The sequence below is a fragment of the Lissotriton helveticus genome, chromosome 8 (assembly GCF_964261635.1).
Source record: "Lissotriton helveticus chromosome 8, aLisHel1.1, whole genome shotgun sequence".
In the NCBI taxonomy this organism is placed as follows: domain Eukaryota; kingdom Metazoa; phylum Chordata; class Amphibia; order Caudata; family Salamandridae; genus Lissotriton; species Lissotriton helveticus.
The window spans coordinates 1,217,420,812-1,217,441,244 of NC_136069.1; the positions used below are offsets into that span (position 1 = coordinate 1,217,420,812).

Genomic DNA, 20,433 nt, shown 5'->3' on the forward strand with positions numbered 1-20,433 from the left:
CCAGCTGGAAAGCCAGGAACACAAGGGGAATAGTAGAAAACAAGCTGAGTGTTAGACCTGGCACTGTTGGCGTGGGTCTCCCTTCCATTTTTTGAAGTTGCCTCTTGTGTTTTTGCTGGTTATAGATGCTTTGGGCACTGTGCCACTGCTATTCAGTGCCACAGTGCAAGTGCTCCCTATGGTAAATTGATGTATGGATTAGTGATTCCATGATTGGTTGGTTTGGTTTACCTGTCAGACCCTAGTACAGTGCACTGAGTGTGCCCAGGGCTTGTACATCAAATGCTGCTGGTTGGATTGCAGCACTGGTTGTGCCACCCACAGAAGCAGCCTGTAAAAGTGTGTCTCAGGTCTGCCATTGCAGAGCCTATGTGCAGTCTGGTACTGCCACGTTGACTGGGCAAGTGCACCCATTTGCCAGTCCCTAAACCTTCCCCTTTCTGCATATTAGTCACCCCTATGGGAGGCCCAAGGGCAGCGTGCATTGTAGGCAAAAGGTAGGACATGCCCTGGTGTGTGTGGCATCTCCTAATACTGAATTACAGCCGTTTTGTACTATTGCAAGGCTACCTGTTCCCCATAGGCCAGAATGGGCAGTTTGATTATAATACCTTATAATCCTAACTGACTCGTTCCGCAGCTTGACACAGTCTTTCGGGAGGCACTAGAAATGGGACTCCTCCCTCAATCAATGCGAGAATCAGTATTGGTAACATTCCCCAAGCCCGATTGGGATCCTTTGCTCAGAGCTTCCTACCGACCCATCACCCTCCTGACCACAGATTGTAAAATCCTGAAAGGATCCTGGCAGATAGATTGACCAACATACTTCCCAGACTAGTGCACACAGATCAAAGTGGATTCGTCCCTGGCAGAGATACTTCCCAGAATATACGACGACTGTTCCAGGTCCAGGACGGGCTATGGGGCAAGTTCCCGAGGGCGGCGTGCCTCGTGCTGGATTTGGAGAAGGCGTTAAACACCCTGGAGTGGCAATACCTTTTCGGCGTACTACGGAGGGTGGGCATGGGATCCCAATTTACGGCGTACATCCGCCTATTATATACGGATCTCACCACAAGGGTCAGAAAAGGCCGCTCCGTATCTCTCCCATCCCGATCATGCGTGGCACCCGACAGGGGTGCCCCCTGTCCCCTGTCATCTCTGGTCTCGCTATGGAGCCTCTTGTGGCTAGGCTGCGGGAGGTGGGCGAGCAATGGGGCATCTCTTTAGGAGATCGCACACATTGTGTCTCCCTGTACGCGGATGATCTCCTTATCTATGTTAGAGAAATCGCAGTGGACCTCACCACCCTCCGGACCACACTTGCAGTCTTTGAAAGAGCTCCGGGACTCCGGGTGAATTGACAGAAATCCTCTCTCTACTCTCTGCATCCGAACACCCCGCATAGGGAGATACATATTGGAGATGCCACACTAGCATGGATGGGCGATGCCCCGCGGTACTTAGGTGTCAGGCTCTATCATGAGCCCGAGACCTCCTACAGGGCAATCACTATCGGGCCCTCCGGGGACTTAAAAGCCAAATGGCTTTCTGGCGGACCCTTCCCCTGGCCCCCATTGGGAGGGTAGCCTTATCTAAAATGATCATGGTACCCCGGCTTCTATATTACTTCACCAATATTCCAGTAGTCCCACCACGGACCTTCTTCCAGGAGCTCAATTCATTACTAATTTCCCTGATTTGGGGGAGGGGCTGCAGCAGAGTGGCCCTTTCGGCCCTGCAGTTGCCCCGTGATCAGTGAGGGATGGGCGCCCCATCTTTCAAAGCCTATTTTGTGGCGGCGCAGCTGCAGTGGATATTGCGGTGGACAGTGCATCGCAACCTTGGGGAAACGGTGTCCTGGGACAGACAAGTGACGGTCCCGGAGCTGACTTGAATGCTCCTACCAGGCACTCGACCAGATCCAGCCCATCGGCTGGTCAAAGCAGCTAGAGCCAGTACCATGCGAGTTCACCGCATGTCCAAGGGGGCACCATTGTATTCCCCATTACTACCATTGGCTGGCCTCCCTAAGGGGAGCGGGTTCTATACTGCGGGAGAACTTAAAATCTGTACCGAATTCCAACTCACTGAGACAGAGGCCCTGTTCTCCGATGGCTAATTGATTCCGTTTGCAGACCTCGTTGAAGAAACTGGGATTCCAGCCGGCCAATTCCTGCTGCACAGGCAGCTGATGGCGGACTGTGCGCGGACCTGGGACCTCGGGAGCGGGGAACCCAAGACTCACCCGGTGCTCCACACACTATTACGCATGGGGGCAGGCAGGCACCACATCACATGGATCTATAAATCCACTATGGAGCTCACACAGGTACCGCTAACCCGATTACGGCTCCACTGGGAGGATGATTTCGGACGCGTCGTTCATGATCGTGAATGGCGGATGGCGCTAGAACACCATAAAAAAGTGTCCCGCAATCAAAGGTTAAAAAATATGCAGTTTAACATATTACACCGAGCTTATCTCACACCGGCGCGGCTCAAACGCTTTTACCCGGCATCCCACTTTGACTGCCCCCGATGTCACACCCCGGAAGCCACATTTGCTCATATGGTGTACACCACCCTGCGGACGGTCACAGGTCTCACAGACTTCCATACATGGGAGGCATGTGGCCTAGGTATTTTTAAGCGCAACAAACGGAAGAAAGTAGAGACTAAGTTTGCCCTGCCGGCTGTGCTGTTGGCCAAGCGCGGTGTGGCAATGCATTGGCGAGCGGCGGAGGGGCCGCCAATAGCTGCATGGTGGGGGGCGGTGCAGAAGTGGGCAGCAGCCGAGGAAGATCTTATTCGGCAAGAGGAGGCCCGTGGCATACGACGGCGACCTATCTCATTAGAATGGGTGACACTCCCACGGAACTTTAGGCAAGCACATACAAATGACACAGAGCACGCCAAAAAACCCCAACGGCACCAGATTCACCTGCATCCCAGTCCATGCACGTGTCCTGTTTTTCCGCCTCCCCCTCTCCTCACTCATGCAGCGACAGCTCCACTTGGGTCATCCCCCGGGAATCATAGCACAGGCCAGCAGTAGGTAAAGTGCGCGACGCTAGCGTAATGATATGGGACCCCTTTACACTGACCCATGCTTTCTGCGACCCCAGCCCCTCCCCTCCCCCCTGACTCCCTTATTTCCCAAGTTACACATCCCAAAGTTTAGTTTGACAACTGGATTAGCTGTGAATGATACCCTTCACAGGGGATTTAGATCAGAAATAGGCATACAGGTCAGAGAACTGCAGTAATTCTAATACTAATGGCCTCCTGGCACCTTCGGCGGAGATGGTGGGGGGTCTGCTTACTCCGCTACCCATGTCATATGGCTAATATTGTTAATTTGTACTACCGAAATGATCAAGCTGATTACTGTATCATGTACCATGTTAAAATCCAATGAAAAGGTTTATAAAAAAAAATCCTAACTAACTCAGGGAACTGGGTAGAAATTCGAGTTTAGTATGCCTGAACTCAGAATGATAAACTACATCTTTTAGTGAAGTTGGTTTTAACATTGTGTTATTCCTTCTCTGGAGTTTGAGTGACAGGCGCTGGGGGATTCCAGGAGACAGGGTGAGTCAGCACAGGGCTGAATAGAGAGATCTGCATGTAGATGGGTGGGAGGAGTTGCACCTGGGACCTGAATAGGGCTGTGCCTTCCCTCCACAATGCTGGCTCCACCTTCTGTGGTGCGTATGATGTCCCTGGCCTACACTGTGAAAGGAAAGAAGGAGTCTTGTCAACAAAGTGCTCCAGGACTGACCAGAACTGGTTTGGACTAGGCAAAGGCCTCCGCCTTCAGAGAACAAAGGGAAAATGAGTATAAAAGAGGGGACCAAAACCCCAGAACTTTAGATCACTTTTGGGAACCAAGAAGAACCTTTGCTGAGGAGAGGAACCAGAGAAACTGAGGAGGAGACTATCCCTAAGCTGAGTGCTGTTTGAGGGATTGTCCTGCAGTGGTTGCCTGACTGCCAAAGAAAGGAGAAAGGACTTTCTGCTACCTTTGAATTCAACTTGTAAAGGATCTCCAAGGGCTTCGAATTGAGCTTGCCTCCTGCTGAAGTATCAGGGACAACAGACTTCACCCACCAGCTCCCCAAAAGTTCTTTTGAAAGTGCCTGCTGTTGTGTTGGGCCTTCTGAGGGACTGAGTGTTGCAACGAGCTGAAAGCGCGACTCACGAAGAGGAAGCCATCACCCCCGCAGCCGCTGTCATCGCATCACTAAAGAAGGGTGTCGCCGCTGTCACTTCGCCTCGCAAAAGCGCCTCGCCTGAGAAGAGTGTCGTCGTCACATCAGACGCCGTCGCATCCTCTGAGAAGCGTGTCGTCGCCGCCACAGCCGCTGTCGTCGTATCACTGAAGAAGGGTGTCGCCGCTACAGCTATCGCATTGCATCGCCGAAGCGCCTCGCATCACCGGAGAAGAATGTCGCCGTCGCGGCTCAGAAGAATCGTTGAGTCGCCGCACGGCCGTCGGGCATGCATACATCATGTTGCATCAAGAAGAAGACGCCATTTTTGTTTGATTGCACCGGATCTTCATCGCATCACGGCGTTGCGGGCCGCATCGCCACAGAAGCGTAGTAAGAAACCGATGCATCACCTCCCCACACATCCCCTAGGCAGCAAGGGAAACCCGACGCATCACCATTCTTGCATGTAAGGAACCGACGCATCACCTTCCCTGCAACACTTTCGTTGTATAGCGTTACGCATCCAAAGGTACATTGAACGCAAAGTGTTGCATTTACCATCTAAAGAGAACTAAGTTATTTCTACCATTTTTAAAGTACAGTATTGTGTATTTTTGTCGTTTGTGGTCTTGTGTTAAGTCTATATAAAAATACTTATTTTTATACTACAACTTGTGTGGTGTTGATCTGTAGTGTTGTCACTGGGTTACTGTATGTGTTCACAAATGCTTTACACACTGCCTCTGAGATAAGACTGTCTGCTCGTGCCAAGCTACCAAAGGGGTGAGCAGCGGTTATTTTAGGAGTGTACCCCCTTACCCTGACTAGACGCAAGGGTCCCTATTTGGTCAAAGGTACCTACCTCTGCCAACTAGAGACCCCCAAATCTAACACTGAGCGACACAGGTGAAGAGATTAACCCAACCAGAGGCATTCTCTAACCAACAGGGAGGTAAGCTAACCACAAGCTCATGCCTTGTGTGTGGCTTTTATAGACTGCAGTATCCTGGAATATCACAATCCATGAATCCTGCCGTAGAGCCTTAGATCCCAGGATCCTTGAATCCAGCATGGCACTTAGAAGGGATATACAGACATTGCCTTTGGGGTGCCGGCATAAAGACAGTATTGGCTGTGCTTGTGATGGGGATACAAACTAAGCAGCACACTTGGGACAGTCACAATCCTGGGCAGCTAGACTCCTGTCACATCAGTCTGGATGATATCCTGTGTAGTAATGCTCTGAGTAAGAGATGGAAAGAGCAGCCAATAATGTCAGGGATCAAAAGTGGATGGGAGGAGAGGTGAGCACCTGGGGCAATCCATGACAGGGGAAGGCCTAGACTTGCATGGGGTCAGCTGATTTATGGGGGAACTTGATCTCATCTTTTCAGGTGATGGGTGGCCACATAATGTTGAGGAAATGTCTGATGTTGGACAACGGTGTAAAGACTCTAAAGGGCAGGTAACCGGACTACTTCATCGAGGAAGAAAATTACTTATTTTTGTAACTGTGAAAAGATTAGTAAGGAGAATGTTCCCTAGAAGGTGGCTCACCTTTGGGAGAGGGAGTCTGTCTTACTCAAAAATAACTTGGCTTCCCACTCCATTATGGCCTTTGGATGCATGGATGTGAAAGAATCAAAAGCTGCAGTATCAAGCCCCAATCCCAGGGACTATACACAGATGGTGTGGGTTTAAAAAATATATCGTTTTGTTGTACCATCTGCAAATATTTAAATCCTCTGAGACATCTAACCTAGTAGCTGTGAAGTAGCTGAGGAATTTGTTGATGAGACACTGAAAGATACCTCCGAACTGTGTAAATGAGACACAGAAAAAAAGTAACTGACAGCAGAGTGCTAGTTGCTGCCTACTATATACCGTCGAAATCCATTCCAAAGGTGGAGTCGCAGCCAAAGACACTCGGTTCTACCTGTCAGTGCTGGAAAGTCATTACTGTGGGAAACGTTTTCAGGGCCACTTTGAATCCTGAAAAGAGTTTTCAGTAGACAAGCAATCTACAGAAAGATTTATTTCTCAGAAATCCATGTCAATAAAGTTATCAGATACCTTATGTACTGCATGACATAATAATTAAAATTAAAAAAAAGAGACTTCTGTTTTATGCCTGCTGAATTTTAATTGCTTTCATCGATAACAGGGCATGCATACTGCTGCACGCAGATTAAAAAGTTTGACAACACAACAAAGTAGTCAAGTCAGACAGGTAAAAATGTTAACCCTTTCTCCTATTTACCTACTCGGTCAACACGTGCCTTCACCTCAGTTTCTTTCTCGGATGCACAAGAATATTCTGTCCCTACAGTGGATTTTTCCAATGTCGCCTTGGGACTGCCGCATTTTGCTAAAAAGATTTATATTTACACCAGAGTAGTACCGTACTGGAAATTAAAAATCTAGTCGCAAGTTACTTAACTTCAGTAACAATCTTTTTGGTGGATATTCTAACTAAAAGCCATGGTCCTCTCTCGTTCCAGGTTTCTCTTTCACTCCAAGTTGCTGTCCTCACGTAAGTTGGAGACAAAGTCGAAAGACAAGTCTCACCATAAAAACAAGAACTCCAATCTGACCTTTCGCCATCCAATCGCTCCCGCCCAGGGAGATGTTTCACTGTCCACACTCGAAGGGCCTGATTTGGCTCCCCTCATCAGAAACAGAGCCTATCTGAACACTGGTCCCAGCTATTCCGAGTTACCCTGGTCTTATCAACCATACAGCAGATAGGCCTTTATAGAAGCCCTTCTGCAACTTTTTTTGGACAATGCTAACTCCATCTGGAGCACCTTAGTCACCCAGAACCACAGGTACCCCAAGCTGGAATTCTGCTGGTTGAGCCTACCCCAGCCTCGACTAGCTCATTTTTCCCTGCCCGGTTCTCAATCGGTGCCAGGCATAACGCCACAACTGCACGGAAGACTGCGTTGGTCTCTCCCAATGCAACACTAGCCTCGGTTTCAGTGGTGGTAGCTTTGAATCCAAACCCAACGCCAGTTTCGGATTCAGTTTCAACATCACCCTGTGTCTGGTCCTGTTATGAGATCACTAAAGTGCAGACCCTGATTTGAAAGGACTTCCAGGCGGCACTCCTCCATCGATGCCAGTACTACCAAAGGCTGGATACCTTATTTGGTTGAATTCAGACCCCATCTAGGGCCTTTAAAACATTTAACATGATAAAGATGATGCAGAGGCAGATAATTGTCTTTCCTCCTAGTCACACTGATAATCGCATATATTTAGATTTACAACAGAGCCAGATTTAGACCCCCCACTGAAGTTCCCTAAAAAGGAGACTATAATTTAGTCTGCAGAGCTACAAAACTGTTGGGACTTCCGTACCCATGATAGAAAGCAATATGCATCTATTGACTGAGTTTTTACTACCTGGTCCTGTGACTAAAGAGCTCTTGCTGCCCTTTATCAAAGCTTTGACGAAGACATTGATGGCAGTTTGGACTAAGCTGTGTTCGGCACTACTGATAAGTTTACCTTTGCAAGAATTCATAAACCTTCCCCTTGAGACCCAGCCATTTTGACCCGGCACTTAACATCTGACAAATAAGAGGTTCAGCCTTCTATCAGAAAGGTTAAACTCAAGTGGTCAGACAGCTAGAGAACTGAAGTGCCCTGATGCATTTGATATGAGTCTATCGACAAAGGCAGACATCACAGTCTGTGCAACAGCCCTTATGGTCCTTTTATGGCTATAGGGAATGTGGTGGTGGCAGAACTGTGACCGCCAAGGGCAACAATCCTCCTCTTTGTCATCAGCTTCAACCGCAGCCAAGCTACTTTGATGTCCCCTTTCATGGCTATGTGACAGTAAAGGGCAGGATCTGCCCTTTACTGTCTGTTTTGGCTTCATCTGCCTAGTTGGCATGCAATTATCACAGACCTGATGGTAAAAGGGCCAGATTCTCAGAATCTGGCCCTTTGCGAGCGGACATTTGTTTGATGAATCTGGCCCCAAGTGATTTGCCCAGAATCACAGGATGTTTGGCGTAATTGCCGAGACTCGAACCAGGTTTCCCAGATTCGAGGTCGACCGCCCTAGCCGCTAAGCCAAAGATGTGGAACCCACAGAAGTTGGCAGAGAACTAAAATGTTTAGATCGTTTCTGAAGTGGAGTTTGGATGGGAACAGTCTTAGATGTATGACTAAGTCATTTCAACATTATGGCGAAATTATTGCAATTAATTCCATAATGAAAAGTATATTCGAGCAAATTGTATACATAGTAAATTGTGCAGTGAAGAATCAATATTTTGTAAATTATTACACATTAAAAACTGACTCGAATTTAGCTAGACCACATACATACCTGTGCAGCAGTAAGATCATAGCCTAAAGCCATGTGTAGTGTAAATGTGCAGACACTTGCTACCACCACAACAATTGGAGCAACGCCAGCAGTCAGGCTCTGAACATAGCCAGCTTTTTCTAGATAGGCCTTTTCTTCCTTTCGGATTGCTAAAGAAATTTAAAAAAGAATGAAAAAAAAATCAACAAAAAAAGAGTAAATATGGCATATACTTACCATGAAACATACTCAAAATAGCTGGTTTGATGTTATTATAGCCTACTAGAATAAAGATTTAAAGCTACTCTTTCACTTTTGAAATACTTTTTCTCAAAAATGTTGTTAGAGTCATTTGGGTTTGTAGGGCATTGTCCTGGATAGATTCAGCGGGACTCAGACTAGCTATATAACAGCCTGTTGCACTGTTTAGGTCGAGTATTCGAGACTTCTTGTATATACTTTAGTATATACTGACCTCTTGTATGCACTTTAGTATATACTTATATATTAGTATATACTTATATGTGTGTATGCAGTTTGTGGGCTCTGGAGATCCCCCTAGGACTTGTCTGCTTCCACTTAGGGACCTTTTTCTCTGTTCAACTGCCTCTATTTAACTGTCTTAATAAAAGAGGACCAGTAGAGGTCAGTAAAATACCAGAATTGCTTTCTGCTGAGAGACTTTCTTTTTTTTTAAATTCCTGGCAACTGCCTCTATTTAACTTTTTTGATAGAAAACGGCCAGCAGAGGTCAGTAAAGTACACTTTAGCATTCTCTACATACCAGTCCATAGAAATCATCTTCCACAAGCACCCGTAGACAATAATATTTTTTTCAAATCTTGTATTTTCAGTGATATGACCACCGAACCAGTTCCCGTGAAAGGCAATATTTCTCTCCATATGTTCAAATACCTGGTGTGTCACGCAGTTGGTGCTTACTTTACACCACGTTAAAGAACAGTAAATGTGATGCATAGTTAAATACATATAAGGTCCCCAAAGGCGAGACCGATTGCATTGCAAATTCTTGTTTTGTTTTGTTGTCATCACCAATATGTAATGTTATGCCACTGTATGCAAGAATATGTATATGTGTATGTGGCTCCTCGGGCCGTAAGAAGGCTAGAAATGCAATCAAATTTGTTATGAAAAAAAAATGTAGTCAGAAAACATGTTTGTTCAAGAAGTCTCTTACACAGTTTGGAGAGTGTGAACATTGTAATTGAGGCAAAAAAGCAAAAGCTGACACGATAAAGTACATTAGCCGGTGGCTCCTTTTTCACAGAAAAATGGCAGTTGTGACTCCGGGAGCACACATTTTACTGCTACCACTATTACTATTTACATCTCCACAGCGTAGACTCTAAACATGTTTGTAAAGGTGTTGTAAGAAGTGTGACAAACAGATTTTCAAGATAAGAAATTGCAAAAGGTGCACAATAAAAAGAACAAAACGAATTTAGGGGCATATTATCAAGACAGGCGATAAAATTATCGCTGTTTTAGCTGCAGAAAACTGCTGCTAAAACGGCGATAATGGGCTTGATAATATGCTCTATGGAATTCCAATTGAAGCCCATGTTAGATGTCTATGTCTTTTAAGGCTTAAACTAGCCCTTAAAGGGTAATATGGGCCAGTTGCGTACTTGTTCAACTCACCAGGAAAACACACGGAATGTGAAGTTTATTCATGAATTAGCCATGCATCTTCACTCAAATATCTTACATGGGTCGCACTATCTCCAACCAATAACACTCTTCCAACTGGATTTAGCTGGGGTATGGTGCACCCTGATAACATCTTGGTGCCTCCTGCCTGCTGTGTTGGAGAAGCCTGTCTTTCGCGATGCGTTAAGCTGAAAAACGTCTGGCTACTTTGATCTCAACCATAATTCCAACCCTTCTACCGCTATTGAATAAATAGCATTGAAAGTTCATTTTATTTCAAATCCTTTATTCGGTTGTGTATAAAAAACAAACTGTAAAAACAGTACATAAAACTGGATTAATAAAAACCTGCATAAAACATTAGACACAGAAGAAATAAGTGTACAGGTTCTAAATATACAATTACTCACCCAGGGTGCTCCGTATAAAACTACATTTGCTATGACATGTTAATCTAATAGCATTAGTAAATATATAAAAGCAGGGTAAACTTGTAAAAACCTTTTCCTTTTAAAATAGGTACAATAAAAACCCTCCTTCGTTCAGCATGGAAAGTACCTGACATCATAAAGTGCATGGATTCCTGAAGGGATTTTTTAGTTACGGTCGCAAGGACCCAGAGAATTTAAGTCACAACAACCTTTTGGAGTAGCAAATATCAGGTGCAGTAGGTTAAATATGAGTCTTGCGAACAGATATCAATCCCTATTGTGTTTTTTACAAAGGTTAGGTATAGATCCATGCCCAGTCTGGTAGTTGTCAACAGATATTATTTCCCAACTGAGGGTTTCAACAGCTATAGTCCCCTCTACAAATGTTCACAGGGATGGTAAACAACTTCCTCCTTCCAAGTTTAGAGAGTCCCTTACATACATAAGCCACAGTATTTTATGGACTTGATCAAGTGAAATGATTAATTGATTCAGAGCCAGCTCCAACCTGGTCCCAAATCCTACTCAATTCAGCAAAGGATGCAAGGCAATCTGGTCACTTGAGTACCTGACCCCCAACTCTTCACGTGTGAAGAAGGTCGACTTACACTGAGGCACACAGTGTAAGTGCCCGAGGAATTATTTTTTCTCCACCTGGAGCTCAGGTGGCGCCAAAGTCACATTTAGAGGACACTGTATCAGTGCAGACAGTGGTTGGGGTGAGGAAAACACTGAATGTCAAACTGAACGCACTCAAAGACTCGTTATTTCGCTTGGAAAGCACATCATTTACCAGTGATTCATGTGACATTACAACTGCACAAACCAATCATGCTGCTCTGCTTGAGAGGGTATGCTCTGTTAATTACTCTACTCATGTAGTGAAAACACACACTGAAGCCAACAAAACGGGTGACCTGTTAGCCTGGCACAGCATAAAGCTGTTTAGAGTCCATACAATATTTGTCTTTGGTATGGAAAGGGGTGACTCAAACAAAGCTGGCCTGCCTAATTTCACAAAGGTGCCCCTGATATACTTCAACAACCTAATCCATCTCCCTCCATCAAGTTCCAAACAGTCCTTGATTATCTCTTTTCCCAAATGATTTTCAGTACGCACCGAGATGGTTAACCACCTAATAAGAGGGCAAACGGCAATAAGGTCTTACAGAAACGATAATCCTAACTCCGCATGAACCATGTGAGACAATTTTGAAGCAGGCCTCGCTAGTAGACGCCTGCGGAATCCATTTTCAGCCACTTGAATTTCCTTTACGTTAACAAAGCCCCAGACATCACTGCCATAGGTAGCTACTGCGACAGATGGTATACAACCATTACCACGCAACTTTTACAACGACCTACCATTACCACGCATTTTTTACAACGCAGATCCATTACAACGAAATACCATTACAACGCATGTATTTACAACGCAGGTACCTTTACAACGCATACCATTACAACGTAAGTATTGGTAAGTATATCATTTTATTATTAAAAATATTATAAGTTTGGGTTTTTGGGTAAAGGGGTATTTTTAGGGTTTAGGGTCAGTTTTGGGTTTTTGGGTAAAGGGGAATTTTTAGGGTTTAGGGTCAGTTTTGGGTTTTTGGGTAAAGGGGTATTTTTAGGGTTTAGGGTCAGTTTTGGGTTTTTGGGTAAAGGGGTATTTTTAGGGTTCAGGGTCAGTTTTGGGTTTTTGGGTAAAGGGGTATTTTTAGGGTTCAGGGTCAGTTTGGGGTTTTTGGGTAAAGGGGTATTTTTAGGGTTCAGGGTCAGTTTTGGGTTTTTGGGTAAAGGGGTATTTTTAGGGTTCAGGGTCAGTTTTGGGTTTTTGGGTAAAGGGGTATTTTTAGGGTTTAGGGTCAGTTTTGGGTTTTTGGGTAAAGGGGTATTTTTAGGGTTCAGGGTCAGTTTTTAGTTTTTGGGTAAAGGGGTATTTTTAGGGTTCAGGGTCAGTTTTTAGTTTTTGGGTAAAGGGATATTTTTAGGGTTCAGGGTCAGTTTTTAGTTTTTGGGTAAAGGGGTATTTTTAGGGTTCAGGGTCAATTTTGGGTTTTTGGGTAAAGGGGTATTTTTAGGGTTCAGGGTCAGTTTTGGGTTTTTGGGTAAAGGGGTATTTTTAGGGTTTAGGGTCAGTTTTGGGTTTTTGGGTAAAGGAGTATTTTTAGGGTTTAGGGTCAGTTTTGGGTTTTTGGGTAAAGGGATATTTTTAAGATTAAGGGTCAGTTTTGGGTTTTTGGGTAAAGGGGTACAGGGTAAAAATTAAATACAATTACATTTAAATTACATTAAAATAAAGTAATTACATTAAATTAAATTTAATTAATTAAATAAAAAAAAATAATTAAATTAAATTATATTAATTTTAATTAATTTACATAAAAAAAATATTTTAAACTTACCAATACTTACGATGTAATTGTATGCGTTGTAAAGGTACCAGCGTTGTAAATACATGCGTTGTAATGGTACTGCGTTGTAATGGATCCTGCGTTGTAAAAATTGCGTGGTAATGGTAGTCGTGGTAAAAGTATGCGTTGTAACGTCCCCTCCACCGACTACATCCTCCTGGGGGACATCAACTTCCACCTGGAGAACAACAACGACCGCAACACCACCACCCTGCTCGACAACCTCGCCAACCTCGGTCTCAAGCAGCTGGTGTCCACCCCCACCCACCTCGCCGGACACACACTCGACGCCGTCTTCTCATCCAGCAAAGACATCACCTTCAGCCACACCACCGGACTCCACTGGACGGACCACAGCTGCGTCCACTTCACCTTCATAAGAACGACGATCCACCACCACCAGCAACAGGCTGCTCGAAGAAGCTGGAACAAGATCACAGCCGACCAGCTCGCCGCTTCCCTGAGCCAGCACCCTCCCGCCAGCTTAGCGAACCCCAGCTAGGCCGCCGACAACCTCACGAAGTGGATCAGCAACTGCGCGGACGAACTCGCCCCACTGAGGACCCCGCCCAACAGACCCGGCAGCAAGAAGGCCCCATGGTTCACCGACGAACTCATGAGTTCCAAGTCGAACTGCCGAGCCCTCGAGAAAGTCTGGAGAAGGGAACCAACTCCGGACAACATGACCACCCTCAAGCTTGCCACCCGGAAGCACCACCAACTGATCCGCGCCACCAAGAAAACTGCATTCAAGGACCGACTGGACAACAACGCACACAACGGCAAGGAACTCTTCAACATCGTGAAAGAGCTCTCCAACCCCAACGCCGGAAACAACGACATCACCCCTTCGCAAGACCTCTGCAATTCCCTCGCCTCCTACTTCCACAACAAGATCGCGGACATACACAACAGCTTCAGCACTCAACCGACGCACGCCACGACCGAACCACCGCCCCCCACCACCACCCTCCGCGCCTGGACGCCGATCAGCACCGAAGACACCGTCCGCACGATGAACTCCATCCACTCCGGATCTCCAACCGACCCCTGCCCTCACCACGTCTTCAACAAGGCCGACGCTGTCATCGCACCCCACATGCGGGACATCATCAACACCTCATTCGACACCGCCACCTTCCCGGAGAGCTGGAAGCACGCCGAACTCAGCGCCCTACTCAAGAAACCTACAGCGGACCCCACCGAACTCAAGAACTACCGCCCCATCTCGCTCCTCCCGTTTCCAGCCAAAGTCATCGAGAAGATCGTCAACAAACAGCTGGCCACCTTCCTCGAGACGAATGGATCCCTCGACCCCTCACAGTCTGGCTTCCAAGCCAACCACAGCACCGAGACCGCCCTCCTCGCTGCCACTGATGACATCCGAGCCCTGATGGACAACGGAGAAACAGCGGCCCTCATCCTCCTAGACCTCTCCGCGGCTTTCGACACTGTCTGCCACCGCACCCCAGTGCAGCGCCTCAGCAACGTCGGAATCCACGAGAAGGCACTGGAATGGATTATCTCCTTCCTCGACGGAAGAACACAGAGAGTCCGTCTACCACCGTACAAGTCAGAAGCCACCGGAGTCATCTGCGGCGTCCCTCAAGGATCCTCGCTGAGCCCCACCCTCTTCAACGTCTACATGAGCCCCCTCGCGGCCATCACACGTCAACACAACCTCAACATCATCTCCTACGCCGACGACACCCAGCTGATTCTCTCCCTCACCAACGGCCCCGCCACCGCCAGAGCCAACCTTCACGAAGGGATACAAGACGTAGCCGAGTGGATGACAACCAGCGGCCTGAAACTGAACTCAGACAAGACGGAAGTCCTCCTCCTGGGCTCCTCGCCCTCCGCCTGGGACGACTCCTGGTGGCCCCCCGCCCTGGGCACCGCACCCAAACCGACAGACCACGCACGCAACCTGGGCTTCATCCTGGACTCCTCCCTCTCCATGACGAGACAAGTCAACGCCGTCTCCTCGTCCTGTTTCAACATCCTGCGCATGCTACGTAAGATCTTCCGGTGGATCCCCACCGAAACCAGGAAGACGGTCACCCAGGCCCTCGTCACCAGCCGTCTGGACTACGGCAACGCCCTCTACGCCGGAACCACCGCCAAGCTCCAGAAGAGACTCCAGCGGATCCAGAACGCCTCGGTGAGACTCATCCTCGACGTCCCCAGACGTAGCCACATCTCCAGACACCTGAGAGACCTGCACTGGCTCCCGATCAACAAAAGAATCACCTTCCGGCTCCTCACCCACGCACACAAAGCCCTACTCAACCAAGGCCCAGGATACCTCAACAGCCGCCTCAACTTCTACGCTCCCAAACGCCACCTCCGATCGACCAACCACGCCCTCGCCGCCGTCCCCCGCATCCGAAGAGCGACAACAGGAGGAAGGTCCTTCTCCTACCTGGCCGCCAAGACCTGGAACTCCCTTCCGACCCACCTCCGCCTGACCCAGGACCACCTCTCCTTCAGGAAGAAGCTCAAGACCTGGCTGTTCGAGCAGTAGCGGCACCCCCCCCCCCTAGCGCCTTGAGACCCTCCGGGTGAGTAGTGCGCTCTATAAATGTCTTTGATTGATTGATTGATTGATTGATTGAACGTCATACATCCGCGACAGATCCTCTCAGGCTATGTATAACACATGGTATATGCAGTTCCAGACAGATGAGACAGAAGAGGTCGGGGGCTACCTGTAGAGACAGCTCGGGGGATCTGATCCCTCAGAAGCATGGGCCTTCACACACCCAGAGGAGTGTCATGTATCATCATCGGGCAGCACCTCGTTGGGCTGGCACTGCAATGCCCAACTGGCCCCATGAGGGGTGTCTTTGCCGGAGTACTTTTGTTTTTTTGCATATGTGAAGGGTGAAGTGTGGTATAGGTGTGATAATGTGAATAGACTGGTGTGTAGGTGAGGTAAAAATAACTAAGGAATAGTAGCAACTTTAATAACTGGGGCTCCTTGTTATGGTTGAAAACAATAGCTAACTAGAAGTGGATATAATGGTCCAATCAAGCACAAGGTGGTGTTTAAAAGAAGGCCAACATGTTGCTTGCCTATTTACTTTCACAGGAGATCATGGAAATTCATCAGGACCGATGTCCCAATCTACTCTTGAGTGGGTTGGTAAAAAGTGTCTGTGAATTAGACCGTGCCCATCAACAATCACACTAGTATGTAGTATACCTTCAGGATAAAACCGACCTAAAGAAGGAAATAAAGCAAAATAAGTCTATAAAACAAACATACAGTAGCATGCTGTACAATATTGACAGGCTCATGCTGAGGTCGTCTCCACCCTAAGAGTGCAGGTGTAGAACATCCTAGTTTAAACAGGTTTTTAACAAAGGTACCACACATCGACAAACAGACATGTAACACACAGCATAAGCTCAGGTGTATAGTAGGGGGATAGGAGAGAAGGCAAATGCCTCTGTTCCAAAATGAAGAGGCTTACCATGTATGGGGAAAACTGCACCCCAACACTGAATGGCAGAGCAGAATGCTCACTGGCATTTAAGTACCCATGGGGAAAATAATGGAGAAGATCGAACATATGAAAGGACATGAGACAGGACATGCCAGCGTGCCAGTTCAGTGGAGCTGGTATTGGGGGAAAGAGTCCTCACGGTAAGATGCAAGCATGTCTGGCGGTCGACCTCAGCGGTGACTAGAAAGCCGAGCAGGTGGTCCTTAAGAATCTCCTTGTAAAATAGCTGATGCGGAACAGTTGTGGATGTATCCATGTGTTAACTACTACACCGTCACCATAACTGCGTCCAAAGACAAGCCCTATATTGAATGGAGCGCGCAGTCAAATACAGCGAAGGGAGAGTATCTCCCTACCTGATAAAAACAAGAGGAGGTGGTATTAGTGACGGATAAAATCACAGGAGAGCTGAGATTGACAACTGTGATCAGCCTCTAGAACGAGGGCCTAATGATATAGTGGCCACCAAGTACACATACCGGTGAGGTTAGTGTGTGGGGGCATATAATGACGAGTGCCATATTGATAGAGAAAAGCTCAGTAATGCTGGTGTATGAGGGGTGCTCAGTGGTGAGCGCCATATTAGAAATGGCAAGCTCATATCGCAAGGTTACAACACAACAGGTATCATTTCAGATGGAGTCAAGTTGATGACAACGAGAATAAAGGAAGAACAGGGCATGGATGTGAGCGAGTAGGAGCTCAGATGGACGCATAGTACTTGGAAGCAACGCGCCCACTGAGCTGAGAAGAACGCTCAGAGTTATTTGTCCAAATTCTGGGGATGTCCACAGGTAGTAGACCCATATTATAGTGTATAGCTGGTTAAAAACTAGAGGAGACAGATGACACCCTAGGGGTCATGGCGTACAAAAGGGCTAATGTATGAAAATGTCCCTGTACTGTACAACTGGGAGTTCAGGCTAGCCCCAGGTTGTGAAAGTCACACACACACATAGTGTCCAGGAGTGTATGTAACTGACTCACCTCTCTAGATGTATGGATCGGGATTAGTGCATAGTGAGAGACCCCTATATGTGGTGAACGGAGAGTCTCATTCAAATGATTACCTCATCCCAAGGGATATCATTGGTAAGCCCAGTGTGACGTTTGGCCAAACGGAAAATCAATTTTTGTTTCTTACGGAAGAGGGTGTCTTTGTTCACTTGTGAGTTGGCTTCCAGTACTTGTCCAGTGTAAATCTTCTGGGGAATATTGCCTTTCCAAATAGTGAGTACTCTTCTGGTTGTGATCTTTTTGCAACATAGTCTGCTGCGATGTTCCATGATCCTAGTCTTAACTGCCCGTGTGGTGATCCTTATATAGCATTTGTTACAGGGCCATGTGATCATATAAATGCAGTTTTTGGGTTGTAATTCATGCGTGATCTTTAAGTCCAGACCTGTATGTGGTCCAGGCAAATCTCTTTAGAGGGTTCTATCAGAATTACAGACACTACATGTACCACATGGATAGTGTCCTACTACCAGTGGCATGCCCCAGAGGTGTTGCTTGGTCTGTGTTGTGGTAGTTCTTGGTCTGGTATGTACAATGGTATCTCTGATGTGCATGCGCTTGAAAGCAAAAGGTAAAGGGTAAAAGAAAGGGGCCCTGTTTCAAGAATGCGACCAGGTGTCCTAATGTTTTTCTTTATTTTGTTGAAGCTGGAGGTGATGATGGTACGCAAGTCAGCACATCATCTTTAGCATGTGTGTATGGTTCCAAAAGTGCTGTTCTGTTATTGTTTTTTGCCCTTTTACGAGCCACCGTGACAATGTAGCCGTCAGGGCCCGGGCTTGGTGATCATAGGCATTAATGGAACTACAATTGCAACATAGTCGCAAAAATTGCCCAAATGGTAGGTTGTCTCTCAAGTGTTTAGGATGGTGGCTATCGTATTGAAGCAGGCTGTTGCAGTCCGTGGGTTTCCTATATGAGGTGGTATTTAACCGTCCATCTTGTAGAGGGACCAACAGATCGAGGAAAGGGAGTTTGTCTACAGAAATACTCCTAGTGCATGCATTTTAAGAACGGATTCATAGTATTAATCAATTCACAGAAGGTGCTACAGGTCTCAATATCACACGGTCAAAGGATTAGTATATTGTCGATATATCAATGACATATGATGATGTGAGAAGAGAAAGGGTTGTCATCGCATAAGATCTTTTCTTTCTCGAAATTAGCTATATATAGACATGCCACACTGGGGGCGAATGTACTGCCCACCGATGTCCCCTGTGTCTGATGGTACAATTGGTCATGGAATTAAAATAAATTTTCTTTGAGAGCCAGAATGGCGTATAGAAGTATGAAATTCATTGGAGTGGGGGAAGTCCAATTCTCAGACAGAAGAGTATTCTCTATCACTTTCAAGGTGGCGTCTTGGGGAGTATTTATATAGAGAGCCTCAACCTCAAGCATCACTAATAGGTCAATATGATTCGTATCATTGACCTCTTCAATGAGGTTCAAAACGTCCCTCGTGTCCTTAAGAAAGGAAAGAGTGTACATGGTACTATCGATTTTCATGCTCTTTGACTTGAACTATTGTAAGTCAGTGACAATGTTTTGTTCACAATAAAAACAAATTAAGAAAATGAAAGGAAAGAATCCTCGTGACAAGAGGTTGTAGGAAGTGGTTACAGAATTTCGACAGGGGCTAAAGTAGAGACCCTATTTCAGACACTATAGGTCTGCCTGGAGAAGAATAGTTCCCTTGTGTATCTTGGGGAGGACATAGAAGTAAGGGATCCATGGGTTCGCATTGACAAGGAACTCAGCCTCATTCTTACTAACCCACCCTTGTGCCTCAGCAGAGGTGACTAGAGATGTTATCTGTTTGCTAAGTTTGTTAGTGGGATAATGAATGATGGAATGATGGGAGTGTGGTATTTCTTGTTTGCCAGCTGACATTGGCATTCAAGATCAGAGTCAGCAGTCGCCATAATCACAATCGCCCTGCCCTTATCAGCGGGTTTAAAAGTGATATGGGTGTCCTTGGCTAGGGACTGCATAGCAGCCATTTCCAGATTGGACATATCGTGAAAGGTGGGCCCCTAGGTCTATTTTTCCACCTCCTTAAGTACCGCCTGTTCAAATGTCAGTACCTTATGCAAGCCTTGGTGCTCATTCATGGTGGAAAGTGTGGACAAGCATCTTGGACGTGTGGTGAATGGGCATGCAGGCTAAGTAAGCCGCTGACAAGAAACAGGAGAAAAGGCAACAGTGGAAGGAGAGATGGAAGATATATAGTACAATTCTCGCTAGACAGTGAAGCGCCGTCAAGCTGCTTCTTGAAGAAGTCCCACGGCTGGGCCCGAGGACTGAGAACAAGCATTGGCATAGCCAATAGCTCTCGGCTTTGGGACCTTATAAGTGTTTAGCCCTGCAGTACATTATCCTGATTACTGGTCTTTTAAAGGTGTGAGGATACTGTAGCGGTGGTTGTAATAGTGCTGCTGGTTGTCTGGTATCATTATTCCTAAGCACATTGAGCCTGACTTGGAGTTTGGTGGTAATGTAAATTTCTCCACTTTCTGGAAGAAATAGTAAACAAAGGTAAGTAGGTCTTAAGCCAGATGATAAAATTATGTCATCAACCAATTTATGTTCTCCAGTCAAGTCATGCACAATTAAGATACCATAAAATATGAATACCGAACTGAAAGTCAAGCTTAAACAATAGTAGGTATCAAATTGTTCTTACCCTAAATATGTGGAGCTAACGTACAGCAATTAAACATACAATTATAACTCCCATAGCATGCTTACAAAATTGTAAGAAAAAGTACATTTGCAAAAAGCTAATTTACAGTGAATCGATTCAATAACATTCAAGCATCCTCTTCTCCCCTA

General features: G+C 46.4%; 1 protein-coding gene across 3 annotated transcripts in view; it reads right to left on the minus strand.

Moving 5' to 3' along the window:
• The window catches only part of LOC144773252 (ATP-binding cassette sub-family C member 5-like), a 2,136,031-nt gene that overhangs the window by 1,388,590 nt on the left and 727,008 nt on the right, over positions 1-20,433 (minus strand). For all 3 annotated transcript variants that reach the window (XM_078658154.1, XM_078658153.1, XM_078658155.1), the window contains exon 8: positions 8,566-8,714. In XM_078658154.1, the coding sequence (XP_078514280.1) occupies positions 8,566-8,714 (149 nt within the window). The remainder of the gene's footprint in view (positions 1-8,565; positions 8,715-20,433) is intronic.